Here is a 23,131-nt window from a genome sequence, read left to right as displayed (position 1 = left end):
GGATAAACAACAGGGTCCTACTGTATAGCACAGGGAACTATATTCAATATCTTATGACAAACCATAGTAGAAAAGAATATTTTTTAAAATGTATACATATGTATAACTGAATCACTTTGCTGTACAGCAGAAATTAACACAACATTGTAAATCAACTATAGTTCAATTTTTTTTAATGTAAAAAAAAAAAATTGGCAGCAGATGCCAGGGCTTAGGCGGCTGGGGGGTGACAGAAACATTCCTGCAAATATGTCCATGTGATAGTATTGTGTGACCAGCTTTTCTGTGGGCTAGGACACTCTAGCACAAGTCAGAGGAAGCACAGATCCAAAGGAGACTACAGAGGGAGGTGTCTGCAGAGTGAAAGACCCCCTGCTACTTATTCAGTGTCACCTGCCACATACATAGGCCCCTGCCCTGCCCCACACCTCAGTCTGCCCCCGGGGTGATTTTTTTTCTCCCTAAGCATATGCCTCAAAGGAGTGGTGTGAATGGGGCACTTACATTTTGTCACCAGACTTCCTCTCTCAACCAAACATAATGATAATCTGTGAACTGATTAATCCATTTGTCTCCATGGAGTTTAAAAAAAAAAAGTCTTCTTTCCAGTTTTCCAGAAGGTTTCAAGACCACCAGTCCAGGTCAGATACCCTTCTTCCATCCCACTTCAGCATCCCTGGGCTATGATAAAGTGAAGATGAAGATTCTCCTAGCAATAAGGCAGCTTGGGAGGCAGGTTACTTCAGGAGGCTGAGAGAAGCTTTTCTAATAATACTTTTACACGGTGCTTCAAAAATGCCCAAGTTGTTCTGCAACACATTAGGGTCCAGTTTTTGGTTCAAGCAGTTAATAAATGACTGAGAAAACATGTATGACTTTGACCTCTACATTAACTGAATGAGGTAAGTGGGAGGAGTATTATCACCATTATGAGGCTCAGAGAAGTGTAGGTACTTTGCCCAAAGCTTGTGAGCAGCAGAAAACCTAGAACTGGATCTTCAGGTCTCAAAGGAAACACAGCTTCTAATTCCTCCTGTGCCACTGTCATGAGGTTTGATCCCCATGAGATAGTAATCTCATGTCCCTTGTGAATTTTTCATCTGAAACACGCAAACTGGGCCCAGCCATCAGTGTGGCCCTAGAGGTGGCCCCAAAAGCCGGGTTGGACGCGTAGGGTGGGTGACCAAGCCTGCGCCTCTAAGAGCTCCGCCCCGCCGGGGACTCGAGACCTCTTGTCTCAGAGACCCTGCCCGAAAAGGCTGGGGACGCACGGGACTTTCTGATCTAGGGCAGGGTCCGGCCGCACCATCCCTGCCGGCTCGAATCCCAGGGATCTCCGTCGGACCACGGCTGCGCTGGATTCGAGACGCCATAGAAACTCCAAGGGTCTCCAGCCCGCATTAAACCCGGAGCTGCCCTCTTCTCGTCGGCATCTCTGGCGCTCACATACGCCAACAGCTGGATGTGCCCGCCGGGCCAGTGTTACCCCAAGTTTGTGATCCCTGAAGGTGGGACACAGAAGTCGGAAGCGGCAGCCCGCGACCGCCTGGAGACACCGCGCCCCCGCGCCCACTGCTCGGGGTGGTGAGCTCCGGCTGCGCCTGCGCGCCGGGCCTGCGCAATGGGCGGGGAGGCGGACGGGTGGGACCGCGCCAGGTGGGCGGGGCGAGTACCCCACGGCAGCTGGTGCTTTGAAACCCTAGGGCAGGGAGGCTGTTCTAAACCACCAGATCCCGGAGGCGGAAGCTGCTGGGCACCCTCCTTCACTAAGGGCACCTGCCAAAGCTTCGGTTCTGCGGATTCTGTCGGTGGGGACGAACCGATTCTTGGCGCACCTGTGGGCAGGATTTGAGGGGCGGGACCGGGAAATGGGGGAGCAATAGTGTCACTGCTCCAGGCGTGGCCCATCTGTGACGTCATGGAAGTACGTAAATGAGATACCGATGTAGACGTCGCGGATCCCTTGCGCTCTTGCCAGAGGCCTGTGTGACATCACTGTGTCACCGGGAGGATGCCCTGACGTCACGGTGTCATAATGTTCTGGGAGGTGGGATGGGACGCCTTTGAGCCGGGTTCTACGGACGCCAAGGTTCCAGGGGAGGGGGTGGGGATGATATCACAGGTCCCACGTTCTTGCAGATGAGGTGCCGTCCAGGAGCCCTAGACCATCTTACTGCGTTTCTCCCTCCCCCCAGGACCCTATACTAGCCCTGAATCCCGAGACAAGGAGGTAAGCGGGAAAAAGGCCCTTCGTGCGCCCCAAACCCCTAGCTACATTCCGGAAGGAGGGGGTGGAACCTGAACTCTTCCTCTAGGAAGAAGCCCCTGCGGGCTGTTCTTTCCCCCAGGGTGCTCCTGTTCTCCTCCCAGAGCTAGCGCTAGGAAGCTCCAGGCTGCGCCGAGGGTCTCTCGCGCCTTCTACTCGCCCAGTAGAGAAGTCCAGCCGGGTAGCTGCCCCACCTCCTGCGCTAGAGACGAATCGCAGGCCTAGCAACTTTGGGAAGGGCCCCAGCCAAATTCTCATCTCCTTCCCTCCCAAAAACCGGCCTGAGCCACGCTGGGCATGTGAGGCCAAAGGAAACTTAATGTCTGAAAACGGGGAGTGGGGGGTGGTTCAGAATCTTCCAGAGGTGGAGCAGGAAAAAAATTGGCCACCTATAGAGTGGACAGGCAATAAAACCCACCCAGCATTTCTGACCGTCTCGTTGCCTTTTCATGCGACCCACAGAGTAGGATCAGGGAATTGTAGCCTGTGTGGGGTCTGGTGGTCCGCGACCCAGGCTTGCCCTTCCATTTGCAGTCGCTGTTACTGCACAGTCTGTGAAATCACTGCCATGAGGATAGACTGCAGCCAGCTACGCCGATAAGTGGCTTCTGCGTCCACCAAGATGATAGAGGCATTGAGAACAGGCTGGAGGTCTCTGGGCAGCGCCCTGTCCCACTCCCACCCCATCCCCCAAACCTCTGCGCTTAGGAATTCATTCTTCCAAGGACGCACACTTGGTACTGAAAGTCTCTCCGTGGCAGGGCCTGGGGATGGAGGGGCGGGGATTCATGGTATCAGAGGAGGGTGGGCCAGAAAGGAAAACCCTCCTTGGCAAACCTCCCCATTTCACAGTCTTTACTAACTCCTTGAGTTGGGGCAGAGGTTCTTTGTGTCCTGGGGAGGTGGGAGGTGGTGCAATGTGAGGGACGGGGCAGCAGCAGTCAATCCCTGAGAAAAATGGACTCCCAAAAAGAGTAAAGGAACCGAGTGAGGCACTCTCTCAGGTCCTCAGAGGTGATCAGAGCTCTCGGTAGTGGAGCGTGTGTGTGTACCCACGCCCTGTCCTCATCTTGGAACAATCACTTAAACGGGCGAGTAAAGGAACAGATGTGGCTTCTCCGCTGGGGCGCTAACACAAGTCGCGGCGAAGCGCGACCCATACCACAGCCTGCGCTGCCTGGGCCCAAGCCGTCGAAGCCCAAAACCCACTGACCAACCCTCCCTCCAGATGCCCAGAGGTCACAGTTCTCTGGGATATGGGCTCCGCTCTCCTGGGGCGAGTTCTTTTGGACCCGAGGAGTAAGAAGGCTTGGGCTCTTGCTTGACTAGCGGAGATCCCATAGGCCGGTCCAGAACCGGCAGCGCCCCGCCCCTCGTTCTCAGTGGGTGCTGGGACCAGTCAAGAAGGTTTGGAGGGCAAGACCAGATGCAGACAGGACCTGCGGCGGAAGTTACTCGGGGTTGCGGGCGGGACACAGCGAGGTGCCCCGATTCCTGGGCCGCCCCTCCAGGCCTGTCCAGCAGGGGGCAGCGTGGCTCCGAATGCTGAGGGCAGGACTCGTCCACGCCGTCCCGGCCAAGGCCACAGAGATAAGTTGGGTTCCCGCACCGCCGAGTTCAAGCCCGCCGAGGGCGGGGAGGCATTCCCAGAGGAGGTGAGGATGGCGCAGCGAAAGGCTAGAGCGTTTTAACTCCTGCAGCCCCGGCACACTTTTTCAGACCGAGGATTTGTGGTCCCTGTTGCAGGTAAGCTCGGCCCAGCTGTCTCTGCGGTCGCTGAGCGCCGGGCACAGAAGCCCGAGAGGCTGCGCTCGGCTCGGGAAGGGCCGCGGGCGCCACCGCCTGAGCCGCCGCGCGGTCAGGATGCTGGGGCTGGGGGAGCCCCGCCCCACCCCAAGCTGGAGAGCCCCCTGCGGCCTGGCCTCTAATTGTGGGAAAACTAGGCGCCCCAGGGAAGGTTCAACTTGTGGAGGGCGGACTCAGATTTCTCCTCCGAAACTCCCCGGGCCTCCCAGGGCGCCCGCCCCCGCCATTCCTGACAAGGCTTTAAAACGGCAGGAATCTTTGCGGGCGTGGAGCCGGGATCCGGGCAGGGGACAGGCCCCAGCCAGAGAATTGTGTCAGGGGGCTCTTAAAGGAGGGAGGGATGTAGTTTTGGGGCTTTGGGGAGGCAGCGGTGATTATGTATTTGTAGCCGCGTATTGGGGCCCGGGGGACGGTACTGGTCTGAGGCAGCCCGTGAGGGCGCTTCCTTCCCTCCCCAGTGCAGCAGCAAGAGACCAGGAGGGAGGCTTTTCGTTGGGGAGGTGGGTGACGTTCTCTTCCCTTGGTGGACCCTAAGCGACCCCGACACCCGGAGATGTTGGGATTTCTCATGGCCGATGTATTGGCCGCAGGCTCGGCTTCTTTGTAAACTCGGAGCCCTTCGGAGATGAGGACTGGGGAGACTGAGACCCTAAGACCAAAGTGGAGGAGAAAAGTAAGAAAATAAATCTGGGCGGGGTCCGAGGTTGACCAACACCGGGAGAGAGGAGGGCTGCTCCACCCATCCCAAACCGCTGACGCTAATTAGGGGAAAGTTGCTGAAGTGGGGCAGGTCGGCTTGGGCAGCGAAACCCCGCTCCTCTCAAAGAAAGGAGCCGCCCAGTTCCCTGCGTTTGGGAGGGAAATTACCCATCCTGCAATGCCTGTAAAATAACCGTTTATTTAATATTTTTAAAAACTCCAGTGATAAATGTCCGTTACCGATGGTCAGCATAAAGTGCCAATCGCAATACATCGTCCTGCTCCTGGCCTTCTCGCTCGCGGTGATGGGGCAGCGGAGCAGGGGAGCCGGAGGCCGGGTCCCCTCCAGCCCCAGGGCCCGAGGCCCTCGCCCCGCCGTCGGAGTCCGGGAGCCCACCGCCCGCTGAGCGGCAGGAGCTGGGAGGGGCGCTCCCCGGCCCCGCGATCCTGGGGCCCGGCGGCTGAAGCAGATACAGGGATTACACTTTTTGCAGGCTCCCAGGGTTGGGGTTGGAGGCGGGAGGAGGGGTTGGAGGCTGCGAGAGAGCACAGCCCTTCTTTTCCTCTCCCCTCTCTCTCCGCAGTCAGAGTTACAAGCTTATATGGTCAAAGGAAAAAAAAAAAAAAAAAGAATAAAGAAAACGTATAAAATAACAATAGAAAAAGTAATACTTCTGGGAGAGGCGCCGCTGCGGCTCCGCGAAGCTTTCGTTCTTTTTTTTTAATGCAGTTTCCCTTCCGCCACGTGAGTACCTCCTTTTGGCCAAGAGTTTAGCCGCGTCCTGGGGGAGCCGCCCGGGCGGCCGGGGTCACGGCCCGGGGCGGGGCTCTGGAGTTCCGCGTGCGCCCGGGCCCCGGGGGACGCGTTTGGGATGGGGGAAGGTCCCGGGAGGCCCTCCCGCTGCCCGCCAGAGTCGCCTTCGGCTTCTGGTCCCTCTGGAGGAGGGGGCGGCGTGACCCAGGGTCCGGGTGCCCCGGAGGCTCTATTTAGCATTTGATCTTGGAGGTTTTGAGCTCCTTCACCTGTGAGTGTAGCGTCTTGTGGACAGCGAGAGTCCTGGACTGGCAGAATCCTTTCCCGCACTCTTGACACTTGAAAGGCTTCTCTTTGGAGTGAATATATCTGAGGGCAAAAACAGAGCGAGAATTAATCCTTGCAAAATGACGCAATGTTATAAATATTATAAAGAGTTATCCAAGGTCCCCTCCCACTGCAATGAGGAGCTTGCCCTCAGAAGAAAGGAGGTTTGGGGGTACCTAGTGTGGGGCAGGGCAGTGCCGAGTTTGGGGATGGAGTAGGGAGGTGAAGGAGACACCTCCGTCTGAGCCGTGCACAGGCCCAGCTAGGCCGACCCCTGCCTTCCTGACCAGGGGCCGGCATGGCCTCCTTATAAGGCCTGAGTCAACACCGAAGGTGAGCGAGGGGACCTGGGTGGGACAATTTGCTGGAGCTGTGCTGTCGCAAACGGTAATCACCAGCCACATGTGGTTATTAGAATTCAAATTAGGTAAAGCTGAAAAGTTAGTTTCTCAGCTACACTAGTTGCCATTTCAAGTGCTTGATTGTCATTTGTGCCACGTATCACTTTTCATCATCGCAGGAACTTCTATTGCACAGCGCTGCAGACGGAGGAAACTGTGCGTGCCTGTCAGGAGCTTGGGTCCTATTCCTCGCATGTTCTCTCCACCCATGCTCCAGGAACCCATCCCTGAGCTTTGTTGGTTTCCTTCCCGATTTGGGGGAATCCCAGAAACTTAGGAGGCTTGGAGTTGGTAGGGGGTGGGTCTCGTGAAACTCGGCATTAGGGAGGAGGCTGGTGAGGAGAGAAGCAGACAGCCAGCTCTCTTCTGGGCCACCCGCAGTACCGCACCTGTGGTCTCGTAGGTGGTCTTGCCTCCGGAAGGCTTTGTGGCAGATGTCGCAGGTGTAGGGCCGCTCGTCCGTGTGCGTCCGCTCATGGATGAGGAGGTTGTAGGACTTAGTGAAGTGGCGGCCACAGAATTTGCAGACGAACTCCTTCTTGGTTTTGGAAGGCAGGCGTCCCCTCGTGGGCTTCTTTTCTGGGGACAGCTTGGTCACATCCAGGAGGGCGCCCAGCCCACCGGCGGGGGACCCGGGACCCTCTCCCCGGCCAAGCTTGGACGGATCTTCTTGCGTGGCCGCCAAGGCCAGGTTGGCAAAATCAAAGCGCGGCTTGGTCTTGAGCACCGCGGGGCCGCTGCCTCCAGCGGTGATCTCGGGCTTGGGCTGGATGACGTGAGGGAACCAGGGGAAGGCAGGCAGCTGGAAGCGCGCGTCCACCAGGCTGGACACGGCGCCGGGCACTTTGGAGAAAGAGGACCGCGGCAAGTGCATCGCGGGGTAGCCCAGCGTCCACTGGTGCAGGTGCACGGCATGCAGCGCACTGAAACCATACAAATTGGGCAGGTGGTCCGAGGGCACCGTGGGCAGGCCGTTCACTGCCTGAAGAAAGGAGTAGTTGGTGAGCTGCAGAGATGGGTGGATGGGCACCGGTGCTGGCAAGGTTTTGCTGCCCATGGCTGTAGTTGCAGTATGTTCTCAATCTCAATCTGCAAGGAAAAGAAGAGGGGAGGGGAGAAGAACAGACAAGTTCAGGGTAAGTGCCCTCCTTCTGAGTTCCAGCCCAGCCACACCTTCTCTGTCCCCCAGAGCCAGAGCTGGGAACCTAAAAGACCCCACCCATGGAGCTCACTGCCCTCACCAAGAAGACAGGAACCCTCAAAATTGCAGGACTCCTTCCCAATGGCCTCCAGCAGAGACACACAACTTGATACAGAAACCAAACTAAATCCTATGCAATGCGACCAACTTAAAATGAGTCTACAGTGTACATGACACTGAGAAAGGCATAAGCACAGGGAAACTGTCGTGTAAAGACTTACATCCAGGCAAGCCTGAGTCAACAGAGAATTACACTCTCCTGTAAAGATAACAGAAACTTGGAAGCACACTTACACATTCATGTGCAGATAAACAAATACAGAAATGCACACTGACAGATAAACACAGACTCACACATTCTGAAGCAGAGTTGACAACAAGGTGCAAAGATAAACTGCGACAAGCGGTATTGTGCTACTAAACAAAATGCAGGGAGGAGCGCTCGCGCGCACACACACAGGATCACACCGCACCTACAGAGCTCCACAGACAGACAGCACACATACAAACGCCCACAAATCTGCACATCTCCCAGCTCCTGTGCATTAAGCTCTACTAGCTGATCGTCAATTTGGCTTCTAGAAGCCATGTCATCTTTCCCCTTACAACTCTCAACATTGACCTCAAATTTGCTTTTCTGTATCACTATTAACGAGCCCTTTTGACACCACCCTCTCTGCAGCTCCTTGCGGACTGACTCCCTTCCATAGCCCTTGGGGATCACCTTTGTTTCAGCAAGGACCCTAACAGCCACATTTATTTACTCACTCAAACATCTGCGGTCATGTACGAGGGGGCTTCAGTGCCCTCCCTACCCCATAGGAAAGGGGGGCAGGGTCTTGGGGCTCTCAGGATGTTTGTGCATGTGGTGAACACCCCCTCCCCGGCAGGTGGGTTTGCCTATGAGCAAGAGCATTGAGGCTGGGCCTCAGCTGCTGTGGGCTACGCACCCTCCAAATGCAAGGCCAGGGAGCTTGAGCAAAGCCAGAGCGGAGTCATGCTGATGTGACAAGCAGTCTCCTGGCCTTCTTGACTCTTGGTCAGGGTCCCTAGCCTCCGTGGACAGGTCTAGACTTGGCAGACAGACCTTTTATGTCTGTGCCTCCCAGACACTCCTAACTCGGGTCTGTCCAGTGGAAGCAAAAACAGGGGGAAAGAAAGGTGAAATTACACAGAAGACCCTGGGAGGCTCAAGTGCTGAACTCCATCTCAAGAAGTCACTGGGGAGCAAGGTGCTTGGGACACACTTCTCCTTGCCTGTCTCAATCCCCTGCCTCCCACTTCTCCCTTTACTCCTTATTTCCCCTCTCCTCTTCCTCAGATCTTTCTTCCAACCTGCAGCAGGTCCCCATCCCTGGGCTTCCCAGGCCCCTGCTCTGTTCCCTCCTTCACAGCACACAGACACCACCCAGACAGCTTCTGAAGACTAGCTTACCCTCAGCCCAGGCCCCTCAGGCTCAGGCTGCCTTTCACTACAGGGAAGCTTTTAATGTGAGGGCAGTGCCATGCTGTTCCCAGGAGGACTGAGGACAATATTGACCTAGAAGCCCTTCCCCCTGGAAGCTGTTGGGAAGGTCACTCTCTGTGTGGTGGGCCCTAAGTAAAGAGGCTCTGCTGGGGGTGGAGGGAGCAAAACACCGAGAGCCGGCAGAGATGTCCTCTCGCGCAGGTTAAATCGAATGAAAACCAAGTCGGACCGCAGCAATTAATTCGGCCTGGGGCTCAGGGAGGCACAAATCTGGGTGGGAGCGCGGAGCCGTGGCCTCCGCAGCAGTGTTCTCCGTTGCGTCGATCACGGGTCGCGCCAGGGACAACCCGAGACCCTCCTACAGCGTTGAGACACGGCGAAGCAAAATACGAATTGGGCCAGAGAGAAAGCTGGAGCCTGTTTGGGTTGGGAAGGGGGAGGGGGGAGAAAGAGGAGACGACTCGCCGACTTCAAAGGTCTGCCCAGAGTTAGGCGAGGTGAGCGCTCTTTGATTTGCTGTCACCTCTCCTTCCCCTCCATGCGCTGGAAATCAGATCCTTATCTCTGGCTCCCCGGGGCCCGCAGGGCGCCGCCGGGGCCTCCGCTTGCTCCCCTAGTGCTCGGCCTATCCCCGGCGATGGCGACAGAGCGCTGGGCTGCACGCGAGCCCGGACCGGCTCCGTGCAGGGTCGGGGATCCCACCAATCCCTCGTGTACCAACCTGGCCTTTCCTCGCCCACCCCCAGAAGCAGAGACCTTGGGCTCGGTAAGGGGAGCGGGCGCCTGCAGCCGACACTGCTCTTGGGAGCCAGCCTTAACGGGCTATCTGCCCAATCTTGTTTCCCCCAACACTCAATTTCTTTTCCTCAGTGGCGCAGCCAGTTTATTTTCTGCCACATTCCGAGGGCAGGGCTCCCCAGGCCCTCGTCAACGATTTTCCCGGGGACGAAATTCGTTCGAAACGTGGCTCTCCACACTAGTAGTCCCAAGAATGGGCCGAATTCACTATCCGGTTTCAGGCAGTCAGCTAAGAGAAAAACACAGTCTCACACTCGCCCGTCCCGCCAGAGAGGATGAGCAAACGCCCGGCCCCGCTGGCTCCCGTTGCCCTGACACCGGAACCCCAGCGTGAACGCTTTAGATCTTTAAAAGCGAGAGGAAACACCTCTCCCCAGGCCCCAGGACAGGCATCCACTAGGCGAGGAGCTAGGACCTCGGGACCTGGAAGGTGCGGGTAAGGGTGCTGACCACGCGCATCAAACGCCTTTCGCGCTTCCCAGCCCGGATCCCCGCGCTGTGCAGACACTGTTTCCCTCGTGCGGTAGAGCGCCAGTGCCGGGTCTGCAGCCAACCCTATGCTGGGCATTAATGAAGTGTGCAGAGTCTATTAAAGTAGTTTATTCGGGGCTAATTGAGCGTGAGCGAGTTAACTGCTTGCATTAATGAGGACAGAGCGAGCTCCATGAGCCTGCGCCTGGAGGAGTCTAGCATCAGCCCCAGAAAATCATCCTTGACACAGAATCCCCATCACGTGTGGTGACCGGCGTCCGGACCCCTGGCGAAAGGACTGACCAGCACGGGACACTTCTGTTTAATTCTCCCAACGAACGAGATCGAACGAACCCTTCGGCTACGCGGCCCTCACCCCTGCATTTAAACGCCTGCTGCGTCCTCAGCGATCTGCTCCCCAGTCTTACTGAAATCGCAGTTACTTCTTGGAGCCTCGGATAGAACATCTACCCACTGGTCGCCCTCCATCCGTTCCCCCCGCCCCCAGCGTCCTTGCCAGCCCCTCTCTTCTCTAGGAGGCCATGAACCTGAGAGATTAACTAGCCTTGCACGTGGTTTCTGTTCCCAAGAGCCAGCGCGCAGCTCTTAACCCCGGTGAAATTTACCAAATTGTGGCAACAAAGAAACCCTCGCAGCTACACTATACTCCAAGAGCCTACCCCGCTACTGGCCGAGCTGCTGAAAGACGACTGGATGTGGGTTTTCATTCCTCTTATCAGAGAAATTTTCGGGGAGAAATTAGTTCAGCAGGCAATCCGTCACATCTTTCCCTCTCTCCTCCGGCTCCCACCTTCTCTCCTGAAGGGAGACAGGCACAGGAGCAAACGAATCCTTCCCTTCCAAGCCCGAAACTGAGGACACCCGCGGCTCCACAGTGTTTCCGCTACTGCGGCGTGCGGGTCTCTGATTGAGAAGTAGTGTTCTCGCCCCCTGCGTGCTCCCCTGCACCGGGACAGTCGCGGGTTACGCTCCAGGCCTTGACCACACAGAGCAATCATCGGATAGAGAACACCCCGAAGGCAGAGCTCAAGTGCGAGGCGGCGTCAGGCACGCGGCCCTGCGCTCTCGGGTCGGGCCGGCCTCGTACCTGAGAGCAACTCGGCAAAAGACAAACGCTCACGAAAGCGCGACCCGGCGGGGGCATGCACCTGTCCCTGGCGCGGGCGGCTGCGCCTGTAGCCATCCATCCACTCCCTCTTCCTTCTTCGTCATTTAAGGTAGGTCAGGTTGGGCTAGGCGCGCGTCTCGGGAAAGTCTGTGCCCGCTGAAGTTGCTTCGGTTTCTTAGAGGGGGGGCCACAGGCTGACTTCCGAAGTCCGCGGGCACCTCGCCTGGGATTCCGCGAAGCCCGGCCGCGCTGGGGGCAGTAGTGGGGACCCGCCCCCTCACTCCCCCGGGGTCAGAGGCCGAGAACCCCTCACGCGAAGCCCCTGAGCCAGCACCCACAACCGCCCAGGGCTGAAGCTGCTCTCGCTTTCACAATGGTCCTGCAGCCTTCGTTTGGCGAGAGGAGCTTCTTTCTGGGACATAGAGAGAGAGGAGACACCCGCCGATCGGTGACAGGGGACCCGGGAGTCCTGCCCGCATTCCCCTCGCCGAGCCCGGGCGCCCGGGGCTGCAGTTACCTTATTCCTCGGCGGTCCCGGCGCTGCGCGCGTCTCTGGGGCTCCCGCTGCGGGGGACCCGGGAAGCCAGAGGCGCTAGATTCCACAGCGTCCTGGCCCCTCTCCGGCTGCGGGGACTCCGAGCGCCCGACACGCGGGAGCGCTCAGCGGCCCCGGAGTCCTGTCCGCCCAGGGATGGTGAACTTCTCGCGGGGCTCCTACGTTGGGTCTGAACCCGGTGCGGCTGAGAACGTACTGGGGAGAGACCGAGCTCCGACTCACTCACCCCTTAGCACCGAGCCGCCTACTTATTTTAATCCACCACCCTCCCTCCTCCCTCCCTCCCCCCTCCTCCTCCCCTCTCCCCCTCCCCCCTCCCCTTGCCTCAGGATTCCTCCCCTCCCTCCCCTGCCCCCCAACCATCCTGCCCTGCGCATGCGCCCTGAGAGAGAAAGTTTTGCTGACCCGGGCAGCCGACTGTGGCAGCGGCGCTCGCTTGGCCCCGGCCTCCCGGGAGCTGCGTCCCCTGTTCTTCAGTCCTGTGCGACCCTTTCTGCGTTGTTAGGCCCACGAGGGCCCCCCAGGCGCGCTAGAGGAAAAACAACCTCTAGCAGATGAAACCAGGCTGAAACCGCGCATTTCGCAGTCCCCTGCCTTGGAGCCTAGGACACAGCCTGTGCAAGGTCGGGGTAGGCGGGGGCGGTGCGTCGGGATCCTGGCGCCTTAGTTTGGGCTCCAGCGCACCTTGGCCCCTGCTGACTAGCCTCTTCTCCCAGAATCCCTTCTGGCGTGGAGCATCTCCTGGACATCCGAGAGTGCTCAGCGCCAGGGCGGTAACCCAGACCCCAGTGCCTATGGGTGACCCCAATCCCTGTGTTACGGAGTTCGCTAAAAAGATTAGAGGCGGAGGATGGGGCAAGAAGTCAAGAAAGTTATTTCCCTAGGACCCGAAACCTTCTGGGATTCACACTCTCTAATCATGTATTCATTTATTTTAGGAGGATGGATGAGAGTTTGGAGGATAAGCTGCATAGGCACGCGATTCAAGCTGAAAAGTTCTTCAGCTCCAGGACCTTTGAGTCCAAGGGATTGGTTCAGGTGGAGTTTGTGATCTCAGTGAGGGTCAGGGTTCTGGCTGCAAGAAATTCTGTCTTCACTGCTTATGCTTTAAAAAGGAGAGTACTTGTACCTTCTTCACTGCCTGGCTCTAAGAGCTGACCTCCAGCTGACCCCAGCCCAGATCCCTCCCCGACATCTCTCTGGAACAGCCAGCCTTGGGTCCGGAGGAGGGGCTGGTTTCTGGGGCTTGGGTGAGTCCAGATTCACACCACTGCACTCCTGGGGTTTGCCCCAAGACTGCTGCTGAATGACCCCTCTGAGGTCTGGAGACTGGATCCTGGCCTCAGTGGGTCTCTGGTATATTGGTATTGTGTCTCTGGAAGAAGCTGCCACTTTGTCCAGATTCAGTCTGCAAGTCTGAGCTGACTTTTTTTTTTTTTTTTTTTAAAGGCTCTTGGTCCCCGGACCTAGGAAAACGGTAGTGGAAATGCCCCCCAAAAAGGAATAATTGGAGGACACCCTGGTCTTACCCCCAGGCCTTTAGAACAGAACCTGGCCTCCAGCCCCTAGGTAACTTTGTCTTGGGCAGGGAGGAGGAAAAAGGGGTGCAGTCTTTGCCCCAGGGGACTGCATTCACCCCCTGCAGGTTAGTGCTAGAGTAAGGGATCCACGGAAGTTTGTCTGTGCAGCTGGAATCCTAGCAACTTCCAGCATGGAGGACATTCTGGCCCTTGGGGGGCCCCCTGGGAGGCCCCTTGGGAACAGGAGCTGAGATCACTCCCTCCCCTGAGATTCCAAGGCAGCAAGTGCCAAGAGCAAGGAAGGCTGGGAGGGCAAGTCCAGCAGGGCATTCCTGGACTGTACCGCCTTCCACCTTGGGCCAGGGAATATGTGTGCACAAGGCTCAGGCTCTCCTAGGAGACCAGGCTTGGTACCTTTTATCACCAGCAGTGAAAGAATCCATAGAGGCCTCCACAGTGGGCCATCTGGGTGTCCAGACCACTTAGGAAATGTCCCCTAGGAAGAGGACATTCAGGTAGGATGGAGCCTCCGGGGATGTACATCTCTTGCTCAGAACGCCACCCAGTGCAACAGTGCGTCCTCCATCTTTCACTTGCCTTTTTCTCCTGAATCAGGGCCCCTGGCCAACCTGCCTCAAAGACTTCTAGAAAATCTCCAGGTAGTAGGATCCCTAGAGAGCTCTTGAAGAAAGTTTTTAGGGATCCTAAAGAAAGGGCCATGCAACCCGGTTGTTTAATGCTGCTTTTGCCAGGTTATCTGGAAAATTGACCCCCACTCAGGTCAAATCCTGTAACTTAGCTGGTGTGGGGCAAGATGGGGCTGCAAGGCTGGAGCTGGTCCCTCCTGGCCCAGCATCTCAGGCTTTGCCTCTCCAGCTGCCTCCTCTGGAGCTGGTCTGCAAGGTAGGACAGGACAAGGCAAGAGAGATGTGCAGGACACTGGCACAGGCATTGCCCAGCCCCGGACCTGTTTCAGACACCTGGCTTCAATGCCATTCTTTCTAGGTCTTGGACAATGAACACCCCCAGAAAGCTGGAATAATGAAATTCAAGATTGGCTAGCTGCCATAGAGTCCTCCATCTCAATCTGAGCACCCAAGGGGATGACCGCCAAACCCTGGCCTCAGTCTCCAGTGGAGACCAACCAGATCCTAGTTCCCTCTGGACCCACCGCAGGAAGAAATCCTGGAAGCTAAGAACCCCTCGGCTTCTCTGTGCAACGGGAATAAAGGGGGGCTCCCCCCCCCACCATTTAAGAGAAATTGATCGGACTAAACTAGGTCTAGGTCGCCACGCTGCGCCTGGACTGCAGCTTGGATAGATTGAGCAGAGCAGGACTCAGGACACGTAAGGGCTACCAAGTTACTTTACAGCGAAGGCAAATTCGTTTAAAACTTGCAAGGACATCATGGTTCAAATATGGTCAACGGCCTCGCTATAGGGGACCCAACCACCCTATGGCCCCAGAGCTCAGTGAAGGTGGAGAAACTCCTGTCTGGACGCCCCTGCCATTCCTGGGCGTCCCGCACACTCCGCCCCCGTGGATGCAGCGTCTGCTCGCTTAGAGCCCGCGGGCACCAGCCAGGGACCAGACCCCGCGCAAACTCCGCCGCTGCTCCTCTGCTTCGCCCACCCACCGCCCGCCCGGCGCAACCGCGGGTGCCCGAGTCTGGGACGGAGCAGTCTCTTGGGGAAATGGTCCCACAGTAGCGACCAGGCCTCCAGGTCCGGGTTACTCCCCGCCAGTGCCGGTGGGGTCCAGCAGGAAGCGATACCCAAGCCAGCCCGTGGCGCTGGGTCGTGGACCGCCCTGAGCTCAGTCCCGCAGAGAGCCCCCGCCCGCCGCCGCCTTTCCTGGGCACGATGGGGTGGTGACAGCCTCTGCTGGTCTCCCCACCCCATCTCCAGACCCTCTCCGGACCCCTGCTCACTCGGAAGGAATAGTGCCCCAGCCTGCCTTCGGAGTGAAAATTGAGCAGCTTCCAGAAAATTAACTAGAACGTGGCTTACTTTGCTTTGGGGGGTTTGGGATAAAAAATGAACCCCACCTCTCCTCACCTCCCAACCACACAAAAGTGACCTCATTTTTTTAGAAAATGAAATTTACTTAGTACTAGGTGAGATTTTTCTTCCAACGCAAGCTTTCCTGTAACTACTTTGTGGACAATTGGGGGTCTGCTCATTTGACCCCCCTTTAAGCATGTACAGAGCTTTCAAATAACCGGGAGATTTAGGTATCCCTCTGTAATCATTTAGATGATGGATTGTAATGGCTCAATAGTTCCTCTGGAACCATCACGATCAATCAGGTCAAAATCCAGCTTTGGGGAAAAGTTTTTAAGCACGGGAGGTAGGCAACACGACATCCACACACACTTGCGCAGATAACAGGCTCTGATAAGGTACAAGCAACGCCAGGGTCTTAGGCGAATAGATCACAGGTGAACCCAAGAGCTGGTGTTTATTGTGACAGCGACAGGCAAGTTACAGTATCAAAACTGAAAGGGAAACTGAACTGTTTTTCCAGGCAGTTCCCGTTTCCTAAGTGCTTTATGAGCACATAAGTATCTTGTAACTATTTGTCACCTTAATAAATAAAACAATTCATGCATGCATATATCTATCCTTGGTTTATGAGATGTATGAAGCACGAATATCATGTGGAATTGCATGAACTCTGGGCATACTAGCACCGGTAAAACGGAACGAAAATCACGCCTTAAATTGTGAAGATAAAATGTAAAATGTGCGCAGAAATTGTGGGGTTTTTACTTTTTGTACAACTATGAGCTGTCAAAATTATTTTCGACGGATCTACGTTCTAAGATTACTGAATTTTCCTTTTATTCAAAGGTGGAAATAAATGTATTAGAAACGACGCAGTGTCTAATCAAACTGTGGATGATGAAAAAAAAAAGTTATTTTAACTGAATCGCGTATAGTCAGGGGGAAGCCCTGCGGACAGAATTACCTTACTACACCCGCGGCGCTACGTCGTTGACGGGCTACACAGGCGGCGGTCGGCGCTGGAGGAATGAGCGTTGGCGGTAATTAACTTCCAGACACTGGAGGGTTATTATCTGCATAGCGATTTCCGGCGAGGGAACTCGGAGCAAGTCTGGCTGCGATGTTTTATCGACGTACTTGGGGACGCAATCCTAAAGAAAACGCGCCACCTGCTGGTGAGCAAGTGACATCTCCCGGTGCCCCTTCCTCGAAAAGTCTCACATCCAGTTGTCTCCGGGGAGGGTTTTTTTTTTTTTTTTTTTCCTTTAAATGTTCTTTTCTGAGTCACGAAATTCGCCTTTACTCATGTAAAACTACACACTGCCCTTCCAAAGAACAAACACGGATTCTGTTTTCCCTGCTCCAGATTTGTGAGGGTAGTTTTGGTTTTGTTTTGTTTTTAAGAATCCGAAATCCTTGGCAACTTTCTACCACCATTAGTTTCTGGTCCTGGGAAAAACGATGAACCAGGATCTACTGTGAAAGTTTTCTGCACTCTCCGAGCTGGGTTAGCGCTGCCTCCTAGGTGGCTCCTTGGAGATGCGGAGGCTCTGGCTCTGGCGTCCACTTTCTCCCTCCCTCCCTCCCCAGCTTGGAGGAGCATCTGGACCCGGGCCCCTCCCAGGATTCCCAGTCCGGCTTTCTGAAGAACCAAAGGAATGGAGAAGGAGAGCCTGCTTCTTCGAATCGGATTCCCTGAAACACGCCATGCCTCCTCCTACCCTCACCTTCCTCCCAGGCAGGCCACTGGATTCCAGGCCCTTTGCTGCTCCCTTTCCTTCCTGGAATTCCCTACAGGATATTTTAGCTGGACCCTCTCTACTCCTTGGCATCAAAGCTGCAACTTAAAAGAGAAAAAAAAGTTGTTTTAAATTTTATTGAGATGTAATTGACATATAACATCGTGTAAGTTTAAGGTGTACAACCAGTTGGTTTGATACATTTATATATTGCAATATAATTTCTTTTTTTGTGGTGAGAACAATTATCATCTACTTTCTTAGCAACTTTGGAGTTTATAATACAGTATTGTTGACTATAATCGCTATGCTGTGCACCCAGAACTTACCTACTAGTTGCACGTTTGTACCCTCACCATCTCCACAATTCCCCCAATCCCCAGCGCCCAGCCCCTGGGAACCACCATTCTACTTTCCGTTTTACAAGTTCAGCAAAGCTGCATCTTTGATGCTCTCTTTTCCTTGTTATCAAAGCTCCGGCTTTCGGGATAGAGACCGGAAGGGAGAAGTCCTAAATATATACCTGTTAACATGCTCTTTGGTCTGTCTTTTGCATACAGAAGAAAACAGGGTGTAGGAGATCCTTGGGGGCTTCGGCTGTGCTGCTCTCACAGGCCTCTATCCAACTTCCTTACAAAACTCCTTGCAGGCACCCTGGGAAGTTTAGAGCTGAAATTGCACAATTTCTAATAAGGAAGAAAACAGAGGCTGAAATTGCTTTCCAAGACCAATTATTCCAAGACTCTTACAGCACTCTTTGGAGCAAAGGCTTGAGATCATGTGCAGGGAAAACAAGCTAGGGACCGAGGGGAAGACAGGCTCCCTGCCCCTGCTCCAGGCTGTCGGAGGAGGGCTCTGCTTCCTGCCACCCATCACTCTCTGCTCCAGTAAGAGGTAGGGTTTCCCAGTTCCTTATTCTGCGCTTGCAATGAGGAGTGGAAAGGGAAGGGACCTGACTTAGACATTCCAGAGAACTACTAAGGCCACCGAAGCTCCCTATGTGATGTGAAGCCCTGGGATGCCTCCCCCATGCATGAATAACGATACTGACCGGATGGAAGGGGATGGGGGCTTCTGCCTCTTTAGTGTTTACGATTGGGGTCTTCCTGCATTCAGACTGTCACACTGAAGAAGTCCTAGGTCCCCAAAGTGGTGGCCCAACTGGGAGAGAAGCCACCACCCGTGGAACTTGGGAGGCATCCAGATGCAGCTCTAAGAGTGGTGTCCACCCAGCAGGTGTGACTGCGACCCAAGCACTGGCTTTGAGGAGGTGTGAGGTGGGCTGAGAGATTGGAATTGAGGATGCTGCATAATGTTTGCCCCTTGGGAAAATCCAGAGTAACCAGCAAGCTAGGAGAGGACCAACCCCTCTGCTAGAAGAACCTTCGTTTCTCTGATTTCTGTGAAGTTCGGCTCGGGAGGAGAAGGAGTGGTATTCGTGGATCTGAGCCATGTCATAGTATAGCTGAACATCTGCACAGAGCAGAAAACCACACTCCCTATTTCAGCCACCATCAAGGGCCAGGTGCCCTTCCTCCCTGGTCTCGGCTGGCACTTAAAATGCCAGCTCTCACCATAGCTCCCTTATTCCCAGGTGACTCCAGGCAAATCCATTTGCTGGTCATGTCTCCAATCCCCTACATGAGAACCTTTCCTCTGAAGAGAAAAGCATTTGCTGAAACACTCTGAGCAAATCCAAACTACAAAAAAGGGACATATATTAGCACATGATTTTTCACTTCAAAATGACTAATGGTTGGGTCCTTTCGGTATATTTGGGTATTCGTTTGCATATCACATGTCAACGATAAGGGAATGGAGAGAAAACTTAAAACTAGAGCATGATTATCAATGTCTTCCAGATAAAGAATTTCTGGAATCATGGCTTGGTTTGCCAAACATTCTGTCTGTCACAAACATTTCAGGAGATTTATCTTAAAAAGGATAAGCCATGTAGCGTAGGGGGGCTTGTGCTTTCTTAATATTCTGAGAAGATAGCCAGGGGGAGCTGCAGAAGGCCACGGGGCCCATATGAATGGAAAAAGCTGGGTCCTCAATGCCCAGTGTCCTGCCTGGGCAGCAAAGTGCAGGGGAGCGTGGAGAACCTCAGGGCATTTCCATCTCAAGCCACTGGGTACAAAGGCCACCCACTGAGGAAAGGGAGGACCCACAAACACCCCTCACCTCAGCTTAAGAGTTGGTCCTCAGCTAGTTCTTGCTGGAGTGGTAACTGACAGTTAGCAGGTTAATGGTTTAAGGAAGCGCTTTCCAAAATCCCAGCCACAGCATGACCCCGAGAGTTTTCACAATGCAGATTCCCAGGCCCTGTCCTCAGAGTTTCTGATTTAGGAGGCTGGCAGGGGGCCCTGAGAGTCTGCTTGTTTTAAAAGCTCCACAGATGATTCAGATGCCGGTGGTCTTTCGAACCCATGCAGAGTGAGAACTGTTGGTAAAGAATGATTCTGCCCCGTGGTATCTGGGTTTTGCTAAGGAGGATTCTGAGGATTGAAAAGTTATCCAGAGTCAAAGAAAAGGCTCTTCATTAAAGCAGTTTATACACTTGAGTAGGTGTTTCTTCTTTATCTTTTCTTTTTCTGTAAGAGACGAGGTCTGGACTGGATAATCATCAAAAGCCTCTCAGTTCCAAAACTGTAGGATCCACTTTGTGCCGTGGGATGATGAGTGATCTGGGGGTGGGGCTTGAGTTTCCCTCCACCCACATCATGTAGGAGGCTCCCAACATGTAGGGTTTATCCAACTGAGCGAGTCAGCCTGGGTCTTGAGAAAAATACCCCTCTCAGCCGGCAGAGGAAAAAAGTCATTTCTGCAGGACTCCCTTGGGAATACAGAGGCCCTGGAGGGAACCAGCCAGCAAAGCTGCCCTCGGAAGTTAGGTCAAACAGAGGCCACAGGGATGTGTAGGTTCAGGCACATGGGAATTAGCTTCTGTGCTGGGAAGCTGATCACATTTGGGGTAAAGGGAGGGAACAGAGGCCTCTAACATCACTTGGTGGGCCTCTCTTGTTTTTCAATCCATAGTTCATTATATGAGTGTTACTGGAAGCTTCGAGAAGGAGGAAGGTGCTAAATGGGCTACATGGTGAGTTTGGGTTTGCCCACACACCCTGCACATTCCGGATCTTGTAATAGGTTTGACGGGTGGTTATTCACACAGAAGCAGTGTAGACAGCTGAACGGAAACCTTAGGATGGCTGATTATTCCCCCGTGTTACTGGGGTCATGACATTTGGTGCCGGCCAATAGGGAATTTTTTATGTTTTTATTTTGACAGCGCTTTCCAATTTTGTTTTGGTAAAAACATGTCTATTTACATTCCTCTAAATAAACATGCCACTTTACATGTCTTATTAATTTTAAAAGCAGTGTAAAGGGTTCCAGATGAGTACGATCAATTTTAGTCACCTATGGTGTATAGATGAGGTAACGTAAACATCTCTTTGAAAGTGTCTATACTGATTTCCTTGCGTCAGGTGCACCCAGGGCCCCTGGCTTGATGGAAAGGACGGTGATTTCAATCACTAACACCCTCGGAGTGATTTAAGGAGCGGTTGTGTGACGCCTCCGGGAGAGCGGCATTATTCCTGTCACCCCTGTTTTATTAACAGAGACGTGAGGTCAGGGGCCTCCCTGTGGCTGGGCCGAGGCTCACGAGTGCAGTCCTGGAAGTGGAAATGGGCTGAAACCTCCGAGGGCAGAGCCACACACAGTTCTTCCCAGGGTCCTCTCCTCTCCTGAGCGTGCGGGCCCCGCACTCCTGCCTGATCGGCCTGAATCCTCACACCAAACCCAAGAGGTCAGCAAGACGATTATTCTCACTTTCTGTCTGAGCAGATTTGGCTTAGAAATATCACATTACTTGTCCCAAAGTCATGTAGCTAGCTAAGTCTGGAACCACGACTTAACCCCACATGCATTTGATTCCAAAGCCCAAGTTCATGATGAAGGCAGCCTCCCTCGGCAGTACTCAAAGTGTGTCTGCTGGTGGCATCGGCCTCACCTGGAACTTGTTAGAAATGCAGAAGCTCAGGCCCTGCCTCAGACCTACTGACTTGGAAGCTGCAGACCCCATTCTGATCCCCAGGCCCAGGCTCTAGCCCTGCTCAGGGTCTTAGCCCTAAACACAGGATTTAATCTCAGCTTCTAGAATAGACAGGAAAAGCTGCTAGATGTACAAAATCAAAGGCCCACAGACTAAAGCTTAGAAAAACTGCATCACCCAACTATAATGTGCCCCAGGGACCCACAAACCCTGCTTTGGCCCAAGAGTGAGCAGTGTGGACTGGCCAGCAACCTGACTCTGGTCTTTCCTTTCTTCTCCTCTCCTGGCTCCAGAGGTTAGACTGACTGAGCAGAGAATCCACTGAGAAGAGTAAGCAGGGCACAGCCTCTCCATAAGAAAGGGTAGGCTTCAGAGTCCGCTTTAGGAGATGGGGGATGAGGGATGCAGGAGAGCCTAACGGTGTTTGGGGAGCGGTAGTACCTGCCTCCCTCCTCCTAGTAGAAGAGAAAATAAGAAGGGGCTCCTGGGATCTTCTCTGGTGAGGCACGAACTTACACAGTGGCGTACATATTAATCAGGATATTTATACATTAATAGTGCATTGCTCTTGGGTCAGTTTGGCACAGGTCACATTTTTGAATTCAAAAGGCATCCGTAATAAGTGACTGCATGTTAAAATTATGCAAAGGGCTGACTGCTCACAAACCATCAAGTTCTTAAATACGCCTTCTTGTTTGATTATCCCGATCTCTGCCAAACTCAAGTGTAGTTATTGTACCATCTTCATCAACACTCTGCCAACAAAAAGGAACTCAGTCTCAGCAAGTATGCTTCATCTTCTCTTCAACTCCCCTCTTTGAAATCCAACACAGACGATGCCGGAGTCGAGGCGCAGTGGCCTGGGGCCAGCTGTGCTGCAAGCATCCGCAGGGCCACGTGCGGACGTCGGGCCGTGCCGGCGGTCTGGTCTCCCACTCCACGTGTTGTCTTCTTCTCCAGGAGCCCAGGGCTTTCACACTGGCCCTGTTTGACTTTCTCTCTTCTTCTGAGATTGGAGGGGTTGCAAGAATCACCACATCAAGGGAACTGTGCATTTTAAGAGCAGGGTCTGGAAAGAATCATGTTTAACCTACGGGATTGGCATAGAAATGGTAGAATTGCCTCTATTCCAAAAAGCACAGAGTATAAACTCTTGGAGGAACCTTAAACATATCATCTTTGACACCTCCATTTCACAGACAAGAAATCTGAACCTCCAAATACGATTTACCCGGTGACACAACAGCAACCTGGAGCTAGATTTCCTGACATCTGGCGGGGGGGGAGCTCCTTACACTTTGCTCCCTGCTCCCCCTTCCTGTGAGTTAGGTCTTGAAAGGAGGGGGTCTTACGAGGGTCTCCCTTTGTCCTATGTCTTCAGAGGACAAAGCCCGTATGGGGGAATGATGTTCTGGGTAAGAGGCCCTCTACAAACCCCGCAGGCACACTGCGGTATAAAGATGCCCCCACGGATGCCTGGGCCTGGGGTTTGGATGATTGCTGCTCATGATGTAGCAGCTTTATGAAAACATTAAATGTCATTACTTATTTCTTCATGTCCAAAATGTATACTTCAACATTTTCTCTCTGTAGACAAGTGTCACTTTTACTGCAATCTTCAGGCCAGATGTTCCTGGTATAAGTGGTAACAGCTGCCCTGCTGGCAGACGTGTGACTCCAGCTAAGTCACTTTCCAAAAGACCCCAAAGCCCCCGCTGCACAAACACTGGCGTGACAGGAGAAACCCATACCTGGCCCTCCTGAGCGGCTCAGGAAAGCACAGTGGAGGTTGGCACCGGGGCGTCCGGGCAGGCGGGGTGCCAAACCGCCGCTGCACTTCCCTCCTCCTCGGGACGAGCTGGAGTCTCGGGTGGGGAGAGCTGACTCTGCCTCCTTCCCTTCCGGCTTCCTTTCAAAGCAGCGTTTGTA

General features: G+C 54.2%; 1 protein-coding gene and 2 long non-coding RNA genes across 3 annotated transcripts in view; 1 reads left to right on the top strand and 2 right to left on the bottom strand.

The window, feature by feature from the left end:
- The window catches only part of LOC130709413 (uncharacterized), a 338,445-nt gene extending 336,865 nt beyond the window's left edge, over positions 1-1,580 (bottom strand). Inside the window, exon 1 of the long non-coding RNA XR_009009953.1 lies at positions 505-1,580. This is a non-coding gene — a long non-coding RNA (uncharacterized LOC130709413). The remainder of the gene's footprint in view (positions 1-504) is intronic.
- Positions 1,581-3,829: 2,249 nt separating this feature from the next.
- On the top strand, positions 3,830-5,118 carry LOC103014844 (uncharacterized). Its single transcript, XR_451110.2, has 3 exons — positions 3,830-4,012; positions 4,663-4,745; positions 4,995-5,118. It is a non-coding gene; the product is annotated as an uncharacterized LOC103014844 (long non-coding RNA).
- Positions 4,951-12,125, bottom strand: OSR1 (odd-skipped related transcription factor 1). Its single transcript, XM_007183481.2, has 3 exons — positions 11,838-12,125; positions 6,643-7,342; positions 4,951-5,894 (listed from the first exon to the last, which is right to left on the bottom strand). Exons 2-3 carry the CDS (start codon positions 7,308-7,310, stop codon positions 5,759-5,761), a joined length of 804 nt encoding a protein of 267 aa, XP_007183543.1. The 5' UTR covers positions 7,311-7,342; positions 11,838-12,125; the 3' UTR covers positions 4,951-5,758.
- Positions 12,126-23,131: the final 11,006 nt, after the last annotated feature.

The sequence above is a fragment of the Balaenoptera acutorostrata genome, chromosome 12 (genome assembly GCF_949987535.1).
Source record: "Balaenoptera acutorostrata chromosome 12, mBalAcu1.1, whole genome shotgun sequence".
In the NCBI taxonomy this organism is placed as follows: Eukaryota; Metazoa; Chordata; class Mammalia; order Artiodactyla; family Balaenopteridae; genus Balaenoptera; species Balaenoptera acutorostrata.
The sequence above is the reverse complement of the archived record's forward strand: the minus strand, read 5'-3'. Positions and strand labels throughout refer to the sequence as shown.